The 21,526-nt window shown below is 32.1% G+C and overlaps 1 protein-coding gene across 5 annotated transcripts in view; it reads right to left on the minus strand.

Moving 5' to 3' along the window:
- Nucleotides 1-20,561, minus strand: part of LOC145304064 (brain mitochondrial carrier protein 1-like) — a 41,248-nt gene extending 20,687 nt beyond the window's left edge. For 3 of the 5 annotated variants that reach the window (XR_013873967.1, XM_080145822.1, XM_080145823.1), the window contains exons 1-11: nucleotides 20,461-20,561; nucleotides 19,709-19,780; nucleotides 19,097-19,155; nucleotides 10,665-10,716; nucleotides 7,227-7,516; nucleotides 3,184-3,248; nucleotides 2,671-2,743; nucleotides 2,227-2,272; nucleotides 1,547-1,608; nucleotides 947-1,064; nucleotides 181-224 (exon numbers count right to left, since the gene is read on the minus strand). Coding sequence is in view for 4 of the 5 variants with exons in the window: in XM_080145822.1 (XP_080001948.1) it covers nucleotides 181-224; nucleotides 947-1,064; nucleotides 1,547-1,608; nucleotides 2,227-2,272; nucleotides 2,671-2,743; nucleotides 3,184-3,239 (399 nt within the window). In the remaining variant the exon portion in view is untranslated. The other 2 variants (XM_080145824.1, XM_080145825.1) reach the window with 2 other exon arrangements.
- Between the last annotated feature and the right edge of the window lie 965 nt (nucleotides 20,562-21,526).

Genomic DNA, 21,526 nt, shown 5'->3' on the forward strand with positions numbered 1-21,526 from the left:
TTTTTAGCCAATGATTTGGATAATATTATTATAAAACTTTGGGTAACAGTGTAATTTACAGTCCAATGTCCCCTCCCACCCTGATCAATAACCAAAATGTTAAAAACAAATAAAAGTTTAAATTGAAAAGATATCCGTCTGTCCCTGAATCATAACACACTTTAAAAAAAGTTGGTTTACCTTAACAACATCAGTTGGGGTTGCTATTGCACTTGAGACACTCCCTAAGTAAAAAAAACAATAATAAAATTTCATACTTAACAAGATTAGTTTGATAAAAACTTATGTCTTTTGAAATTGGCATGTAATCGTAAAGGCATATTTTAGTATTTTCGGTCCCCAAAATTTATTACCTAAATCTTATCAAAATCCGATGAAAATAAACAAAGAACTATTTCATACAGACAGTCAAACTTACATCCTACAACTTCGTAGGAAAAAACACATCTGCAAAATTATTTTCTAATTAAAATAGGCTAAGATATGCTAAATTTTGCAGTGCTTTATGTAAATGACAGACAGAAAAACGTTTCGGAGGCCAATATTTTAAGAAGTTCTGGAGGCCATAATAATATGATGAAAAAGTATTGATTTTTTAAAATTCGTAGAGAAGTTAAAAACTGTCTAAAAGAGCCATAAAGGTCCAGTGAAGCAGTAAGGATTTTTTTTATACAACTCATTAAAAGATGCCCACTTTTTTAATAAAAAGGGATAGTTTCACGAAATGCATTTGAACTTAATTTAGTGAACCGCATATTTTTTGCTAGTTAATGGGTTAAACTTTAACTATATGGCATATATTTGAAAGAATTTCAATTATATGCCATATAAATGCAGTTTAACCAACTAACCAGGAAAAAATATGCGGTTCACTAAATTAAGTTCAAATGCATTTCGTGAAACAACCCCTTTAGCTCAATTGTTTTTTTTTATATTTTATTTTTACCTGCAAACACTGCGCAGAGAAGGTTTACCAGGTTGGATTCTCTTTTCTTTGGATTCATTGAGAAATATGCATCTTTGGCGGAGTAATATAACCCGTACTTTATAGTTCCGTAAACAGCCTGTAACATATTATCCTTATATTTGTTGGCTTAACAACTTTGGAAACTTAAGTGAATTCTTATTGGTTAGTTCAATAATTTGAGTGCTTTACGTTTCAACCACTAATTGTAAACTACAAAAGGAGTAATTTTGTACATCATCATTACCTAGGGATGTACATCATTTATTGGCCATTGTTTTATCCCTTTAGATCCCTGACATTAATAACAATTTTGATTATCTTATATAAAAGTAACAGGGTGATCTCTTTCTGTATATGTGTGTGTAGTGAAAGATCTCTCTAACCGCTGAATCGATATGGTTCTCCTTTACAGTAAAACTTTTCATTAGTACAGAGAAGGTTTATAACTATTTCAGGGGAGGGTAGTCCCAATGTTTAAAAGAAATCGCACTTCAAAAAAATGTCACTCTTATTAAAACAAAAATTAAAATTGGAGGGTTGACTTGCAGCTCCCCCCACCAAACTTCTATTTATGTGTACCTGTCTTAATAAAGCAGGACATAGTCCTTTGTAGAGACTAGCCATTCCTTCATCACGGAACACTGAAAATTAACAATTTAATAATATTAAAATAAGATCATGGTACCTGAAGGAAATATTTTTAATTCTTCTACTCTTTTTAAAACTAGCGGCCACGCCCCTAGTAGCCTCTAGAGACACTTTTAAGGTGGGAGGGTTTTTATATTTGGAGATACCCTCCCACAAAATAATTAAAAACCTTCCCTGGACCTATAAGCTTCACAGTAAAGAAGAACCATATCGGGTAAGCGGTTGGCGAGATCCTTCGCTACAGACAAAAAAGGTTATCACTTTATATAATAGGATTTAAAAATAAAAGAATCATAGTAAAAGATAATGGATTAAAACGAATCTATGTCCAAATATTGCCATGCGAGAAGTGAAACCTACCCCTATCATTTTATTCAAAATAAATTAAAAATAATGGGAATGGGGGGACGTTGTAGTTCATATTCCTATACCTAATCCCTGCCCAGAACCCAACATAACCTAACCCAACTTAAGGGAAACAAACAAGAGCCCCTCCCCCCTTTATTGTCAATTAATTTCAAAATGAGATAGGGGATATGCTGTTCTCGACTAGCTCTTTTGAAAAAAAAACCCGCCAAATTATGATTTGTATAAATGGAAAATTGTTCTACCTGTAAATATTGTGTGGAAAGCACCACGGTACTTTACTTGGTTACCCTACAAAAATTAAATTATTAATACACGAAATTATATTATGTAATATGGATAAAGGGGGGGGGGGGGGTAATGCAACCATCTCGTAATCAATGTGTAAATGAACCGTTTGAAAACGTTTTGGAACAGCAAAAAGTATTATGTGGAGATAGGTTTTGTGATGATTTGCCTTGAAAATAGCCTAAAAACTGCACGTTGCACCTTTTAAAATTCAATTGCTAAAAGTTCAAATTATTTACCACTAACCTATCTCTGTTTAGATATGTAGGAACTTGAAAAAAAACGAAGTAGCGGGTTTCACCGTGTTTAAACAGTAGATTTTGATAGGTTAGGTAAATAATAAGGATTGCTCCACAGGGTTAGACCCTCTGTATCTTCTTTTTCTTTCCATTATCCAATACCTGTAATTGTAATCTTGTTTTAGCCGTATCCATTGGAAATGTACAGGATTCGGCAAACATTGCAGCCAGGCCTCTGAAATAATATCAAACATTTCAAATTTTCAGTCAAAAAGGTCTTCTTATTATCAAAAGAATCTTATAATTTTTGTCATTTTATACTGAAGGGGGTACAATGTTTACCGAAATATTTACCTGGAGTTGGACACCCCCATTCCCCCCTAAAATATAATTTTTATTTTTGTAAATAAAAAACAAGTAAAGGGTTGGGGAAACCCCCAGCGCACCATGTGGCGAAGGCCCCATAAAACCCTACTGTTAGAGGCAAACTTTTATGGTTTATTATAGTCGGTTTGTTACTGCGCTGTGTTACAGATGGTAAAATCAAGAGATTGTTATCTACACTTGCTATACCGTAGCTTTTAGACAGAAAGCTTAACTATTCTAAAACTACTTGGATGAAATTCTACAAAGTTTTGCTTAGTCTAACCAGTGCAGAACCTAATATTTACTTACCCACAAACATATGGCCGGATATCTATTCCCATTCCAATGTTGTCCAACTGAGCCATCTTACAATACTAAAATACGGATACCTACAGTTATTAGGTACACAAGCAGATAAATTTTAGTAGCGAAGCTAAAATTTACATTGTTTGTACACCATCCGTACGTCCGCAATGCTATGGGAAAGAAGTGATTTTCTTGGCTGCTATTACAAATGGATTTGGTGAATACACTTTTAAAGAGCTTTTAGTATAATTATACAACTTACTGGTCTTTCGGTCATGATTCTTATAAAGACAAATATAATCACTACAAAGGTTTCGTGATTTTCTATTAAGCAATAATAACAAAAGCTATCTTTTTTTTACATAAAGATCTCGGAGACTGTGAAAGCTTTTCTGGGAAAACTTACGGTGATTTTTTTTATATCTATTACAGGTAAAGTCCCTTTGTGCTAGAAGCGTAAACGCTTGTGAAACTGCATTTCAACCGCCGCCAATATTCTAACTAAATATAAAAGTAATTTTGGGCTAGGTAAATAAAAATTATGAAGGAAACTAGTAGGGATATGGTCTTTCCTTTAAAAACAGCTCTTTTACACGAATAAGGAAAGCAAAGAAGCTAAATAAATCTAGACTAATTTTTTGGAGGGCAGATAAAAATGTACTAGGTACCTAATGTGTTTATAAGAATTTTTTATCTTATTTTTATTAGATATTCTATTATAAGAAGCATGTAAATTTTAGAAGTACATAAGCATTAAATAAATATATATATGACGCAATATTGCATATTAAATATTTCGTATTTTATTTAAGCATGTCTTTGTGATACTATTAAAATATGATTGACAATATTCTTACACAAATTGTTGTTGTCAATTTTGTAAACATATTATCTACATATTAATATTCTAATCGCAAAATCTTTTGGCCACTTTTTATATGCTTCTAAACATTAACTAAAAAGCATTAGGTATACATTTTAGATAAATGATTTCTGTGACAATTAAACATGTTTTATTAGTAAAATGTGAAAAGAATTGTTTTCCTAGGGTAACAGAATGTCTGGTCTGTATTTTTTATTAAGATCTAGTAAATGGCTGAACCAATCGTTCCACAATTTACAGGGAAATTTTCATTGGTCCAAGCTAAGAGTGGAGGGGGGGAGGCAATACTACTCCCCCATTTGAGGTATGGTTAGAAAATTTTACCCTATTTTTTAAAGGACATTTAATAAATGAGATTAAGGGTATCCCACCCCCCTTTTTGGCAATGCCTAAAGTAACTACCAAGAGGCGAAGCTACTAGTAAATAAATAAAAAAAAAAAAATTAGGAGATTTCCTCTTTGATAACTGCAAAAAATTAAGTTATATAAGTAAATGCAAATGAATATCTTGTATATAAGATATTTTACATGCAAATAATTTGGTATACACCTACACAGTATTAAATTCATATCTAATGAACTCACTATAATAAGCTTTAAAGGGACTATGCACGAACTAGAGCAATTTATTTTAGGTTTCATGCTTTATTTTATCTGTATTCTAGGTTTATCCTTATAAAAAAAGTAACAGGATGTCTTTCTATCTGTCTATATGTACCGAAAGGTTTAGCTAACCGCTAAACCGATATGTTTCTCCCTTAAAGTGTAGCTTCTCATATGTCCTGGGAGTATTTTGGGGGAGGGTGCCACTAAACTCAATAGAGAAATCGCCCACAAAATACCTCTTAATAGCTACAGCCATGCCAAAATCCACTGGTGTAACTCTATTTTTAAGTTGAGTTCCTATGACTTTTAGTTTTGGTTTCAGGGGTGTTTATTCTACAAGGGATCCCCTGCTCAGGGGGGGGGGGGGGAAATAAAAAATAAGTGGTTGAAGGGGAAAAAATGTAAAAATTAAGAAAACTGAAAACATTTTTTCCATTTCCCCCCCGCCTTGGTGAAAAAAAAAACTATAAAAATGGGTGGTAGGAGGAATAAAATAAATAAAATATAGAGTTCTTTAAATATTTTTCCATTTCCCCCCCTACTTGGTGAGAAAAAACTAGGGGGGGGGAAAAAATAAAAAAGTTTGTAGCAGGGGGAAAAAAAAATCTTGTGCAGAATATACACCCCTGTTTGGTTTCTAAAAGTGTCACACCAGCCCTCCCTCTCTGTAAGGTGACATGGTTACTTGCTATCATTTGTGCATAGTTACCTTTTTTAATTAAATCTTAAATTACAGATTTGCTAGTACACGGGTCTTGCAAGTTACAAATTTGAATTTCAACAAGGACATTTTAATCTATTTTCAACGGCGAAACGTACCTATGATATTGTTAACCAACATTAAAAAATCTGGCTGCATTTCTAGATTTGACTTATGCAAAGTCTAATTAATGGTATTTTGAGACCCAATAGGTTTTTTGCATAATCCTTTAATAGCTCAAAACGTGCAATTAATTTACGATTGGGTTTTGATTTGTACAGCAATAGGTTATGAAATTCATATGAATACTTTATACTAGGTACCTAATTAATGGTATTTATATAACAATTATTAAGAACAGGAGGTACACTTTCCTTAAGGGGGTGGGGTTAATGCAACCATCTCGCAATCAATGATTAATCGGCACTTAGAATTCGAATTTCGATCTGAAATTTTTCATGAGTAATTTTCCCTAAATCGAAAAAAAAGTTGGAAAAGTAACGGCTACGGCTCAGCCGTTTAGACGTTTTTTTCCTATTTTCGGCAAACTCATCATTAATTACATAGGAGTCAACTTTTTAAAACATATTTTTGGTTTAATTCATGTTAAATGACAGCAATAACCATTTTTTAAAATTTCTAGTACCAACAGCTACCAGCTAGAACCGTTTGATAATGTTTTTGAGCGACAAAAAGTATTATGTGGAGATAGGTTTCGTGACTAATTTGCTCTTAAGATAGCCTAAAAATGACAGAACGGCTAAGCCAATCGTTAGTCGTTACTTTTCCAACTTTTTGTTTGATTTAGGGAAAATAGACCTACCAAGGATTACTCATGCAAAATTTCAGATCGAAATTCGAATTCTAAGTGCCATTTAATCATTGATTACGAGATGGGTGCATTAACCCCCCCCCCCCCTCTTAGTATTGCAATAATCACAGGGAGGAAGGGATGGGAAACTGAAATGTAACTTACACTGATGCTACCCAAACTTTTATCATCATTATCTTATTCCTTGGTTTAAAACTTTGGGTACTTATAATGAGTATCATTGGTTGCTTCAAAACTAGAAGTGTCCAGACTTTTCAACCAATAATTAACAGAATCTTCAGAAAGAGTAAAGTGGATGTATATTAAATTATCCTGCGTTGTCTTATCCCTTAAAATCCCTGATTAATCAGCAAGTTTAATGAATTTATTTTGAAACATATTTGCTTTTGTTATAAAACCTACATTAAGTAAAAATATAAAATTTCATTTAAGAAAGTTAAACCTAATGGGATATTTTCATTTTAAGATTTTATCTCGTTTTTTTACTTTTTGGAATTTTTAATGACAAACATAACATGATACTAATTTTTTTCACTTTGTCTGCCTGTCTGTCTGTCCGTAATGCTAATGAGGAAATACAACAGGATTCCGTGTACCAATGAGCATCCATAATATATTTAGATATGTTTCATTTAGATATCTTTATTGATGCATGACACTAACCCTGATTTAGGGGGGGGGGGGAGGGGTTAATGCAACCATCTTTCGTAATCAATGCGTAAATGTCACTTAGAATTCGAATTTCGTTATGTAACTTGGCACGAGTAATTCTTGGAAGGTCTTTTTTCCCTTGAATTTGGGAAAGAAACGGCTGGCGGCTTAGCCGTTTTTTTTGTGGCTATTTTCAGAGCAAATCCATCATTTATTACACAGTAGTCAAGCCGCCAGCCGTTAGCCGTTACTTTTCCAACTTTTTGTTCAATTTAGGGTAAATAGACCTTTCAAGGATTAGGTACTCATTAATTAATTTTTCCTAAAATTCAGAGGTAATTTATACCTAGGTGGTGCATAATAGAATATTTTACCTGTTAATTTGTACAATAAAACTTGCAGAACAGCTGCCAAAACCAGACAGGATTGAGTTCTTACATGATAAACTGACTAGCAATGGTTGCTTATGGAAGTTGACTTGAGATGTTTATTGTTTATAGCAGTCTTTTTGATCGTGGTTTGTTAATTGTTTTCAGTTTTCACCAGTCTTGAAATTGTAGATTTGAGAAAATCTATCAATATTTCTTGGAAAAATCTTCCAGATGTGAAAAATGGATTTCACTCTTCTTTAAAAAGCTGTGTTTCACTGCTTCAAGGATCCAATCTAAATATAAATGTTCATTAGCAAAAGTGAATCAAAGACAATTCTCCACGAATATTAAAATAAAAATTATATCATTAATACAAGTTTTGTTAGCCCAGGCTTTCGGCCCCTCGGGGCTAACAAAACTGGTTTTGATCTTTTAACATTTTTTATATCCGCGGAAAGCTGTCTATAATACGATAATATAAATAACTAATTTACCATACCCCAAATCGAACCAGCGGTTTCAGAGATCTTTGTGAATTCTAGTTACCTTACTATTACGTTTTAAACTTCGTTATGTCAAGTATCTAAAGGGATAAGTACGCTACTACACTACACCAAATTACCCCTTCTTTAGATTGCAAATAGTGTTCGAAAAGTTTAGACACTCAACCTAATAAACCCACAAATAAGAATTCAATAAAAGTCCCCAAAGTTGTTAAGCAAACGAATAAGAAAACGTTATTATAAAACTTTGGGGACTAGTGTAATAAACAGCCCAATATCCCCTCCCTCCCTGTCGTTATGTACTATTTCTAATTAATATACATTTTATCCTTTGCATAACGTGACTTATGTAGTTATTAATAAAAGCGAGGCTTTCTTACATTAAGAAAAGTTAGTCTGTAGGTACATTCAAAGAAGAGCCCAAACGGTCCAGCGATTTACGAGATCAACTTTTTCCGGACGAACAAAAAGACTGACAGACTGCAACGTTCTACTTCAATATAAATAAACTTGACTTGATATTTAAAGTCAGGAAAAATATTAAGCATTCTACATTTTTTTAAAGTATGGAATAGTTACAAATAATAGGGTAGTGCGGGGTTAATGCGGTCAGGGGGTACAATTCCGGTCAAACGACCAACTTTTTTAAAACCGTTTTTTAACGGTGTTCTAAACGTTTGCGAGAGATCTTCAGAAAAGCTAAGTTGTAGTTTATTGCCTATACTTTCATTTCTTACTTCAGCAATTTTTTGTCAGATCACTCCTTCTATGATTTTTTTGCCCTCAAAAAGTTGCAAAAAATTTGCAAAAAAAAAATTTCAAAATAGGCCATGTTCAACCTAAAATTGTGAAAAAATGGTAAGTCCTAGCGACCTCCGGGTTTTTGTAAAATGAAAGATATGGCATTTATTTATCGTTTGCAATTGGAGGCGTTGTTCTAACTTGATTTTTTCATAATTTTTTTTTCGTCTAAAAATGGTCTATTCCGGTCACTTTTTTTACTTTTTTTTATTACTGTATTTATAACTGTATAATACCCTAATGTTTATTTAAGGTGACCTGGAAGCATAAACAACCTAAATGCATGACCAAGGCTTTAACATTCCCTTGCCTGTTGTTAGATGTACATTATTAGTCATTTTACTGCTTTTATTATGTCATGTTTTGTTGCCTAAGCTTTTCAATTTGTAAAGACATTTAAAATTTTTCAGACACATTTTTATAGTAATGGGAAGAGTATATCACCCAAAGGAACGCCTTAAATATTTGCCTGAAGATGTATCAGCTGCATTGGCTCATGTAAGAAGGGGTATGTCTTTTAGAAAGACCGCTAGAAGATTTAAAATTCCATATGAAACCCTTGCATCTTTTTCGTATAAGAGGGTGTTCGCGATTTTTGCGCGGTTTGGATTTTTTATGTCAAATCGGCTAGGATTAAGCTAGAGAGGTGTTTGGTGTCTATAGAAAGCTCTTTGCATGTCCTAACAAAAACTCCCCAGGATATGGGTTCTATCTCCAAGATTTATAGTACATATTTAAGATTTTGTATTTTCAAAATTCCTGTTGCATAAAATGTGTTGAAATATTAGAGTTAGACCCCATATCATTTCGAGATATTTGTCAGGCATGTAATTTTGCATCTTTAGACACCTTAACCACCCTTGTAGGTCAATCCTAGCCAATTTGAGACAAGAAAAAATGTATCAAAAACTGCTGTCAAAACTGGCAGGATTTTTAAAATTAAAAATTTTTGGGGAAAAAATCACTTTTTTCAGGAAATTCCAAGACCTGCAAATCAGAAATTGCCTCTAATTTATGTATAAAGCTTAAAAAACATAATCATATAATAAAAAGTATGATTTTTTTTAAAAAAGTTTGCATGAAAAAAAATGATGTTTTTTTTGCGATTTTACCGACTTTTTTAAAATGGGGAAAATGTTGTCAAAAAATTGTCTGATCTGCATGCGACTAGTACCGTTAGAAAGCTAATGACCTCAGCTTTCTACTCATAGTTTAAATGTTAAAAAAAAATATTTTAAGGGGGTGTTCCACCCCCCCAAAGTCAACTGACCGAAATAGCCCCACCGGTGGGGTTATTCCGGTATAGGCCAACCGCTGCCCTTTAAACCGATTTTTGACCGACTTCTAGTTGCGAGATCTTAACGGGACCAAGACAGGCTTCTTCGTTATTGCCATATCTTTCATTTGCACTCTTAAAAACCGGAAAAAGTTTTTGGGAAGTATGTTTTTTTTAAGTTGAAGCAAAAAATTGACCGGAATAACCCCGCACTACCCTAACTATTTTTAAAACAACTTTTTAATTGCGAACGGTCTTTAGTCTGACTATGATTTGTTGAGCTTTGCTTTCATAGAAGTTACCATTCTTGTTTTTTATAATTATAGAAACCTATACCTAGAACTAGAACTTGATTAGAAAAGGTTAAATAATCAACATGATGAAATAGAAATATCAATATATCTTTCAATAAAAAATTTATATATTTACAATAACATTAAAGATCAACATTGCGTTTTATTTAAGATTTTTTTTACGCAAGATTGAAATCGAGATTTAGATTTTATAAAGTGTAACAATTTAATAAATTTAGCATGGAATCTTTTAGGAATGTTGTCGATAAATATTATTATGAATAGAGTAATTATTTTTTATTGGTCATAAAAAAAAGAATAAATCTATTAAAAATCACTAAACCTTTCACATGTGTTTATTTGTTTTAATATTTATATACATTATATATTTGTGGCATGACTAACAGACAGACAGAATAAGTAAATTCTAAACTGGATACTCCTACGCATAAAATCATATTTTATAGCCATCTATTCTGAATAGCAGCCGAGAAAATCAGAGCATTGCAGGCTGACGGACAATGAAAACATATACAGTAGCTTTGCTACTAAAAATAAAAAGCCATACCTTCTGCAGTCGGTTATGAACACTGTTGAGAAATGTAGGAAGCTTGGAACAACTGAGCATACAAAATACATTGTTATCAACAAAGAAAAATTAAAAGTCTTTGAAAGGTAAATTATTGAATATGAGGAAATGTAAGGAAATCTGAAAAAATACTTGTCCTTATAAAAAAGTAACAGGATGTCCGTCTGTCTGTGAGTCTAAACCGGTGGACCGATATAGTTCTATTTTACAGTGAAGCTTCTTATAGGTCCAGGAAAGTTTTATCATTATTTTGAGGGTAAGGTACCTCCAACCTTTCAAAAGAAATAAACTCCCGAAAAAAACAGCACCCCAATTATGGACGGTCCTGGTCCCTTGTCCCTGAATTTTAGAATTATAATATTCCTATAATGCCCACTTTACTAATCAAAAGCAACAAGTGAAATAAATTAAAAATAATATTTGGGGGGGGGGGGGGGGCAGATAAAAAGGTTGTTAATTTCAATATGTATTCAACGACAGCTCAAAATCCTGTATAGTTTTCGTGATTTTTTCCGAATTACTTTCGTTGTTGGTATAATAATCAATGGCCCCAAGACGAACTCAACTCTAGACTAACGCCTGCGTCATAATGATTTGTCATATTTCTTTATGCAATTTTCTAAAGTAAAATTACTTTGTGCACTTTTCATAATAAAAAAAGTGTTTTTCCTTTTCAAGTAAAATTTTCAGATTTTAGTTTAATATTAAATAAAAAACTGAACAAAATGCATAAAAAAAACAATAGTTTTATCTTGAAACAGATATTTATCGCATCGTATTATAGACAGCTATATTGATATTGAAATGCAAAATTATAAGATTAAAACTACTATTTATTTTAAGTATTTTTTTTAATATTCGTGGAAAATTGTCTGTAATTCTGTACGTTGAAAGAAAACTAAGACACAAAACGCATTATTCACTAATATTAACTAGATTGGCTAGTTTCTCAACATGTCTCAATGATCACAATGTAGAAACACCATTAGTAACTCATAAGATTAGGTAAGAATTTGTGGTAGGAGGAGGGGTGTTGAACACTTTGACACTCTGCAGTAACTGCAACTAGAACTCCACACACACAGCAGGAAAAGTACGCAAAATTTTGCAATACATTTGGATAGAAATAAAACAGCAAATAAAATAAAATAGCTATGTAGTTAAAACTTGTGGGTTTAGTTATAATTCACCCATGCACTTATCATTGTATAAAATGGTAATTTTAAAAGTTTAAGTCAGTAAAAATCCTATTAGTTCTTTTTAAAAATTCTACTAGTAACTTATTACAGAAATCTTTATAACCTATGGAAACACTATTAGGTCTTATTTTCGTGTATATCTGAATCAATTTTAAAAATAAACATCATAATTACTACCTACCAACAAACAACCAACCCTTTCATTGCGCGAACTTTGTCTAGAAAACCTACGTTACGTCTGTTTTGGGCCAAGGCATTTATCAACACAACTTGGTATATATTTAATATAAGTAGCTTGTCTTATTAAAGACTACTAATACAACTAAATCACATTTAGGCATTTTGGTAAAGAAGGTAATTTTTTCGAGTAATTCCGTAAAGTTGGGTTGTAGTCAAATGCTTTTATTAAGTCAAATTGTTCTTAATTAAGGACTATTTTATATTATAACTAGGTTTGGGCCGGATATCCGGTAATTTTCAATATCCCGCCGGATACCGGATATTAAAACTATCCGGTTACATGATATCCGGCTGATTTTTGACGCCGGATATCCGGTAAATTGCCGGATATCGAATGTTGGCCAGATATCCGGCACAACCCTAATTATAACATTTGGTTTTAATTTAAGAACACTTTGACTTAATAAGAGCATTTGACTAACAACCCAACTTTACGGAAATACGCGAAAAAAATAACAATTTTTTTGCTAGTTTGTGTAAACGCTACAACACATAAACATAAGCATAGGGAAAATGGGTGGCATTCAGGGATCTAAAGGGATAAGACAATGACTGATAAATTGATGTACATACCCAATGATGTGGCACAAAATTACCCCTTCTGTAGATTACAAAAACTGGTGGTTAAAACGCTTGAACACTCAACTTAATCAACCAACCAATCCAAATTCAATAAAAGCCCCCAAAGTTGTTAAGCCACCGACGAATAAGATAATGATATTATAAAACTTTGAGGACTGGGGACTAGTGCAATGTTCCCTCCCTGTCTGAGTGGCATGCTATACACATGGGGAATAAATAATGTTAAGAAATGAGAGAGAAAGAGAGGGAGAAAGAGAGAAGGATAGAAGATGGGCACACAAGGCGTATATTTTGGCTATGGTAGATGTTTCCATAAAAAAAAAGAATGAAAGGCAATTCAGTCAACTTCGGGTTGAAAACCATAAACAATCGCATTAAACAAAAGATGTAAGTGACCTAAACCCAGGGAGGGATTGGAAGGGGACATTAGACTGTAAATTAACCTGGAACCCAAGTTGGCTTAAAAACTTTGGGTACTTTTTTGAATCCTGAATCGTTGGTTCAATTTCCAGTCAATAATTTTAATGTAAAAAAGGGGTAATTTCGTGTATCATCTTTATTCTAGATCTGTATTTATTATCTATTTGAATCAAACACGAATTTCCAGCAAAAAGGTTATAAAATCTAAGTGATTGTTCTCTTTATATCTAGAATTAAAAGTAGCATAGGGTTGACTACTTAAATTAGGGAATTTTATCAATCCACTGAATAAAAAAGTAGAAACAGGGGTGTATATTCTGCATAAGATTCATTTATTTACCCTGCTGCCAAATTTTCCCCCCCTCTAGTTTTTTCCATCAAGGAAGGGGATAAAATGGAAAAATATTTTCAAAACTCTTCTTTTAGGTAGTTTTTTTTTCACTAAGGAGTTAAGAAAATTGGAGAGAAAAAAATGCTTTCAGTTCTCCTAATTTTCACATTTTCCCCCCCAACCACATATTTTTTATTTGTTTTACCCACCTCCTCAGCCAGGTCAAATTTACAGAATGTACACCACTGAGTAGAAATAAAACACAGTGTCTGCTAATTTAAAGATTTTACTTTATTGTTTAAACTTTAAATACATTTCTTAGTTAGAGAGGGATGGGAAAAGGTATATAACAATCTAAACATTTATATTTGAGAAGCTTTATAATGGTTTTGACAGTAAAAGAGATCAAATTTACATTCAAAGGGGTAGTTTCACGAAATGCATTTGAACTTAATTTAGTGAACTGCGTATTTTTTGCTAGTTAATGGGTTTAACTAGGTATATTTATATGGCATATATTTGAAAGAATTGAAATTTTCTACCACGTAGTTTTTAGACTTGAAAATCGTCTTTTTAAATTGCATATATCACAAAAAGACGATTTTCAAGTCTTGATATTTTCAAAATTAAGTGGTAGAAAATTGAAATTTTTTCAAACATATGCCATATAAATGTAGTTTAACCAATTAACCAGGAAAAAATATGCGGCTCACTAAATTAAGTTAAAATGCCTTTCGTGAAACTACCCCTTTGTTTTATATACCTATGTACTTTGATGTAATGGAAAAGTAACGACTTCGCCCTTTGACTTTACATAAAATAATTTTAAGAATTGAATTAAGGGGTGGAGCATTTTTTTATCCTATCTATTTCCTTATTTTACGGAAGTGAATGTACACCAGAATAGTAGCTTTGATTAAAGCCTAATGCAACGAAAAAAGGGAAAGGTTTTATATAATGCAGTAAAATCTTAATAAAGAAATGGATAAAGAAAGAGCAGAGAAAAGATTATAGCACCCGAAGAAAAAATAATTTTTCCTCTAATTGAATGATATTTATGTATCATTTCAACATTTGATAATATTAAAAACTTTTAAAGTATCAAGAACATATCTTAAATTGATTGATTACTGAACAACATCAAAAAGACAACCAGCACTTAAATTTCACAACCTTTGTCTCCACGTAACTCTATCTGATAAAATATCACGTTGGATAAAAAATGAAAATCTTCAATTTCTCTATCCCTGATGAAGAGAATGAGTTAAAGGCAGAATGTTAATGGAATGAGGCGCAATTCAGAGAAGGAGGGGACATTTGGCTGTTTATTACACTAGACCCCAAAGTTTTCTATCAACTCTTATTCGTTAGCTTATCAACTTTGTGGACTTTTATAGAATTTTGATTGGTTGGTTTATTAAGTTGAGTGTCCAAACGTTTCAACCACTAATTATAATCTATAGAAAATTTAATTTTTTGTACATTCATTGGGAATGTATAATGTATATTAATTAATCGGTCATTGTCTTATCCCTTTAGATCCCTGGGCACATTTAAAGTTTACTTTGATTTTCTCCTCTTTCCTTATTCAACACCAATCTAACCTTGTAGTAATTTTAAGTTAAACATCAGAGATGGGTTTTTGAAAGATGAATGCCGCGTTTCTTGATTGATTGATTGACTAGACTGAGTATACAACTATTTATTTAATTATTTCGCCAAAAATGGATTGAAGATAAAATGTTTTTCTTCTATAAAGGCCGTACCAACAAAAGCGAAATAATTAAATAAATAGTTGTATACTCTGTCTATTCAATCAATCAATCAAGAAACGCGGCATTCATCTTTCAAAAACCCATCTCAGGGAGGGAGAAGACATGGAGGAAAGTACTCGAAACTGGTACCCAAAGTTTGACCAAATTGTTTTATTCTATTGATCAATAACCTCTGTCACTTTAATTGTATTTTGATTGGTTGATTCCTAACTTGTTGTGTCAAATCTTTAAACAAATAATTTTTATCTACAGAAGGGGTAATATTGTTCATCGTCATTGGGGATGTAAATCATCCATTGTCTTATCCCTGGTAACTGAAGAGCGAATCCGCGACCGTAGCTCAACACGTAGCGCATCTGCTCGTCGTCGGAAAGGTGATAGGTTCGAATCTCGGGCCGACACCGCGTCATAACTAAAGACCTTAAAAATGGTTCCTACTGCTGCTATGACAGATGCGCTACATAAATAGTTAGAGTAGGGGGAATGCATTGGCCCAAAACAGGCGCAACTCGTTACCATGCACAGTTGGGACTTCTCAGACAAAGGTCGTGCATCACAGAGAGTTGGTTGTCTGTTGGATGTTCCTTAACCTAATATCCTTAGGTGTTTGGACAGAGAAGGGTGCGCAACAGTCATCCTTAATTCTCCTGGATTGTTTGACCAGTACCTAGACAGTACACCAAGTAGAAAAGGCCCTGGACTGTTCTCCCGCCCGTACGAGGTAATCTTAACTGAAGCAAGTTGCAGAGATCACTAAAAAAGGTTCAATCTCTGTATGGCAGGCTTTTTCAAACCTTGACTCAGAAGAAATAGCCACTGAAAAAAATATCTACAACCAAAATTATTTTTCTATTTAACACTAAAATAAAAAGGTCAACTTACTCCTCTCCCCCCCCCCCCCCTTTCTTTAAGTGCCCCTAAAGGCCTCTTGGGGGGGCGTTCCGCCAATAATAGTTATAATATCTACACAAAACAGAATAAATACAACCACGTTTGCCTTTCCAACAATATAAGGTAAAAAAGGAAAAACTTTTTTTTATGAAGCGTTTTCATTACTTTTTTTCTCTTCACGCACGAAAATGTACTTTTCTCTTCAGGGAAAAGTTGGGGGGGGGGGGGGGGGCATTGGACTGGAAATTACATTGTTATCCAAACTTGTAAAAATATCATCTTAATTTTTTACTAATAAAATTTTGATTGATTCATTCCAAACTTTTAAAACAAAATCTATAGAAGGGATAATGATTATCAATTTATCATCCATTACCTTATCCCTTCAAATGCGTCATAAAAATATAATAAACAAAAGTTGAACTTGTTGGGGCCTTTTTGTCCTGCAGGCCCAGCTATGCGTCAAACAAAGTTTATACAGTAATAAAAAAGGTGTTCTTCAAAGCAAAATAAAATGAAATACTAGACAAATCAAATGTTTTCTAATAACTATGAAATGAAGAATTAATAAAAATTAAAATTAAAAATTGAAAGTAACACATATCCAATCCATCTAATTTTAATAATATTTAAAGTTCTTTTAAAGGTAATCTTACATGAATTCATTTTTAATATAAGTCCCTATTGTGCTAAGTTATCTTTTTTTAGCTTTTTTATAAAAACAATCAAGATAGAAAAGTGCAAAGACTTCAAGTAAAAAAAAACAAAAACAACAACAAAAAGTTGTGATAGCCAAGTCAATAAGCAATAATAACAAAATGTTTTATAACACCGAAAAATTGTTTTGGTTTAATGCAGCAAGAGATTTCTATCAAATATAGATAAATAAACAATATAATCTAGTTCTAATCAACTTTTTGAGAAAATTGCAAACATAGCTCTGTTTTTTTGTTGTTGAAATAATCAAATGCCTTGTTAAGTTCTAAGTGTCTAAAAGAAAATCACGTTAAAATGTCTGTACATTATATCTAAATAATTACCTCCCCTATTGATAGTTATATAACATATATAACAAGAGTAAATACTCATATGTTTTAGATTTAGTTTTTGTTTTTTCATTGAACTGAAAATTTCCTTTAAAATATTAAGTACTTTACGGCAAGAAATACACTTACCTATATTGCATGACTTGAAGTTAATAACATACTAAGACAAATTCAAACTACATAGTTTGAGGCCCAATACATGTTTGGTTTTTAAATAGTACTTGAAAATAAAAAATAGTTTACCTATAGAAAGTCAGTTATTTTAGTAAGTTAAGTATAGCGGCAACAAGCTAATTTTTCCAATTGTCGGTCTTTCCCTTTTAAATGCATGTGGAATACTGAAACCCACATAATGTTTAAATAAATTGAAGTAAGGGGGGTGGGGGTAGTTTTTTTCTTAAACCTAGCCATTGCGGGGGACCTAACACTGCGGGGGCTGCACCAGTACCTTATATGCCCTAACCCAGCGTGACTATCAAACACTAGGTACATGTAACCTAACCTAACCTAAGTAATGAAAAATCAATCCCCCCCCCCCCATCCATATTTAATTCATTTTTTTTTTCTTTTGTAGGTATATACTAAATTCGAATACCTTTATCTATGAAAAATGATTTATCAACTTTTTATTACTTTAGGTAGGTATTTCTTTACGCACATTTTTTATTGAGGAAAAATGAAAACTTGGAAAAGAAAAGCAATTTAATTGCAAAAGGGAAGGGCGAAAAACAATTAAACTAAAGAATAGAGGATTACAAATGTAACATATCACCCCCAAATGATTTGAAAACAAAAGCTGAACTTATCATAAGCAGGGGTAGCTATTCTAACAATCAATTCTACAAAAATCACGAAACCTTTTTATGTATGGTGGGGGTATATTTTGTTTTTTTCATGTAATTGAGGAGGGGTGGGTAAGAAGGGGAGGAAAAGGGAAATTGGGTTGTGGGGAAATTTTTCTTTTAGAACTGTTTGTCAGAATATCATTCCCTTTTCCCTGATAATAAGTAAATAAGACAGAAATTGAATCATATTCCTCTTTTAAATACCCTTTCACATTTTATTTATCATCCTTCTAAATGGACTTTAAACTTTTTAATTTTTTACCAATTTTAATACCTGTACTTAAGCCCAAATTATGTTGCTTTTTTCAAAGTACCTTGTTGAGAACCTAGCCTCTAATTTAATAGAAAATAATGGAAGAAGTGTTAAATAGCAAAAATTTTATTTAAAAGTTTTAAAAACCCATCTATCTATCTATATGTTAATAACTCTATTACCTATATGAAGTAATCAAGCTCATATATTATTAAACTTTGTGGTTAAAGCCAGGGATAAGACAATGGCCCATAAATTGAAGTACATCCACAATTATTTTCCACAAAATTACATTACCCCTTCTTGGATTACAAATAACTAGTGGTTGAAACGTTTGAACACTCAACTTAAAGAAACAATCAATGAAAATTACATAAAATTCCCCAAAGTTGTTAAGCTTATGTTAAGAAAATATTACCTATTCTAAAAAATTGGAAACTTAAGCAATAAACAGCCCAATGTCCCCTCCATCCCTGGGTAACAGTCTAATATAAAGTAAATGCGACATTCTTCAAGGTCAAAATCCAGACATGTTTAATAATTAATATTAAAAGGTACATTTTACATTTTTGGAAATAAAACAGGTTGATAGAGAAAAGTATAATTAAAGAGTTAATGGCAGGAATGTATATTCATTTTTTTTCTTCTGTTGAGTTAATGAAACATTTTCTATTAATTTTAATTTTTATTTTATTGTCCCCTCTCTCTCTGACAATTGCATAGGTAGTAAAGTACTTAATAGCTAGCTAAAGTTTAAGAACTGCTAACTAGGCATTATATAGCCTAGGTAGGTACCTCAATAATTGTAAAAGTAATAACAATGTATTGCCTGAAGTAAATGTATTTATGTGGTGCAGTTCACCAGACCCTTCTTTAGCTTGGTACTTCCTACAAATAGAAAAAGTTTTTTTTGGTGGTTTCCCTCAAAGTAACAAGTTAGGGATAGAAACCCCCCCACACCCTATTTTGAAATGAGTTGAAAATAAGGTGGCTTACGATTTCGTGTTTTTTTTACTATGTCAGGTTAGGCAAAAAAAACTTACCGCTCCCTTATCATAATTTTTTTTTAAAGTGGATGGCATTTCCGAGCTCGCTAAGCACTTTAAGGAAAAGCAGCTTTTTATTTAAATAAAATTATTAATTTCTTTAATAGTATATTTGAGCAAGATATTTTGAACAAGAAGACCACTTTCCATTTTATCCCCTTCATTTTTGGAAAAAACTAAGGGAAAAATAATTTAAAAAATTGCAGCAGGGGAAAAAATTAATCTTGTGCAGAATATACACCCCTGTATTATGTTTTAGAAATAATAAATAAATGTTCAGCAGTCTATCTTCGACAGCAGCAGAAGATATCCCATTTCACTATAATGTTACAGACTGACGGACAGGCGGCGCACAGTGAATTATAGAGCAGCTTCGCTGCTAGAACAACCCTAACCTTGATGAATCTTTAGATATGGAGAAAATAGGTGAATTCCGGATCCTGGGATGCTTGTTTCTAGGTCACAATCTAAACAAGAAAAAAGATTGAATTTATTTTCACCATCCCTCTCTATTTCTTTCCCTAATTTATATAGTACCTAACAAAAAATCCATAAAATGAAGCTTTGAGACATACGATAATAGAACAAACGTGTATGAACTCTTATAGAGTGTCAAAACTTATTAAGCAGATATAAATATATATAGCTACAAAAAAATAATGCATTCTGTTTCAGGACATATTTACATTTTTGGGAAATAGAGGTGCTTTGCCTTAAACATTGTAGGTACATACCTTTTTGTCTTACTAAAATTAAAGAATAGGATGATTATATCATTGAAAAAAAGTTGTAAAAAAAATAAGCAGTTTGAAATGAAAGTACGGACTTTTTGGTAACGAATATAGAATTGTCATACATTCTAAATCGTACTTAACTTTTAAAGAAATCATCATCCAAAGATAAAATCTATAGGACATTCCAAACATTTGTAGTTTACCTGAGAGACAATAATAAAGATGATAGTAAACTTATAGTTTACCTGAGAGACAGTAATAAAGATGATAGTAAACTTATAGTTTACCTGAGAGGCAGTAATAAAGATAATTGTAAACTTATAGTTTACCTGAGAGACAGTAATAAAGATGATTGTAAACTTATAGTTTACCTGAGAGACAGTAATAAAGATGATTGTAAACTTATAGTTTACCTGAGAGACAGTAATAAAGATGATTGTAAATGTCCCTTTGACACCCAATCATTTTTATATAAACATAATACTTCTCTGAAAAGCAAATATAATGTTACATTTAAGACGAACAGGAAGCATGAAGAATAATTATATAGGGATCTTAAGGGATAAGACTAAGGAAGATCATTCCTGCTTTTTATTAGAAATGTTGGTTCAAATGTTTAGACAATAGAAGTTTTGAACTAACCAATCAAAATTCAGGAAAGGTGTCAAAAGTCTATATTTAACGAATTAAATAAAGTGGTAATAAAACTATAGGAACCAGTGTCATTACCAGCCCTATGTCCCCTCCCTACCTAGAGAACTACAAGGTGGAAGGTCTTCATATGCAGTAAGTTTTTCATCATCAGTTTTTTTAATTTTCTATCCGAGGAAAGTTGTCTTCGATACGATGCGATTAATAGCTATTATCATCATTGGGGATGTATATCAATTATCATCCTTTGTTCTATCTCTTAAAATTAAAACGTTTCCAATCATGTTTGGCCAATAATAGCTTGACTAAACAGAACTCTTAACCAAAGGAAACAATAATACAATGAAAATTACAAAATAATCTTAAAATTTTGGGATATCTTGAAAATAAGATAATATTTGTTATCTTATAATTGGAAGGATATATCAGTTCTAAAAATATACTGTAAATAAGACTGTACAGTGTACAGCATACTATATTAACAAGGTTAACAGCATCAATAAAAGCGAAGCTGAATAAGTCAAATATCAGTCAGATAAGACTCACAAACGAACATTAACAAATATGTATGGGAATATTTCTTGACAAGTTAAATTAAGAGCAAACTTTCTTCCTGAGTTATGACTAAAATACCTACCTACTAAAATTTGTAAGGTTTCTCGAGAATATTTGAGATAATGCTTTAAATTTTCTTAAGCTATACTAGAAATAGAATTTTTTAATGGCAGCCTTTTTGCTCCTGATGGCTTTTAAAGAATATGTAAAATCATTTTTTTTGTAAAATAAATTAGGTAGAATGAGAGAAAAAAGCATTTTAATATTCAAAAT

This window comes from Acartia tonsa, chromosome 13, assembly GCF_053477335.1.
Source record: "Acartia tonsa isolate MP-2025a chromosome 13, ASM5347733v1, whole genome shotgun sequence".
Taxonomy (NCBI): Eukaryota; Metazoa; Arthropoda; class Copepoda; order Calanoida; family Acartiidae; genus Acartia; species Acartia tonsa.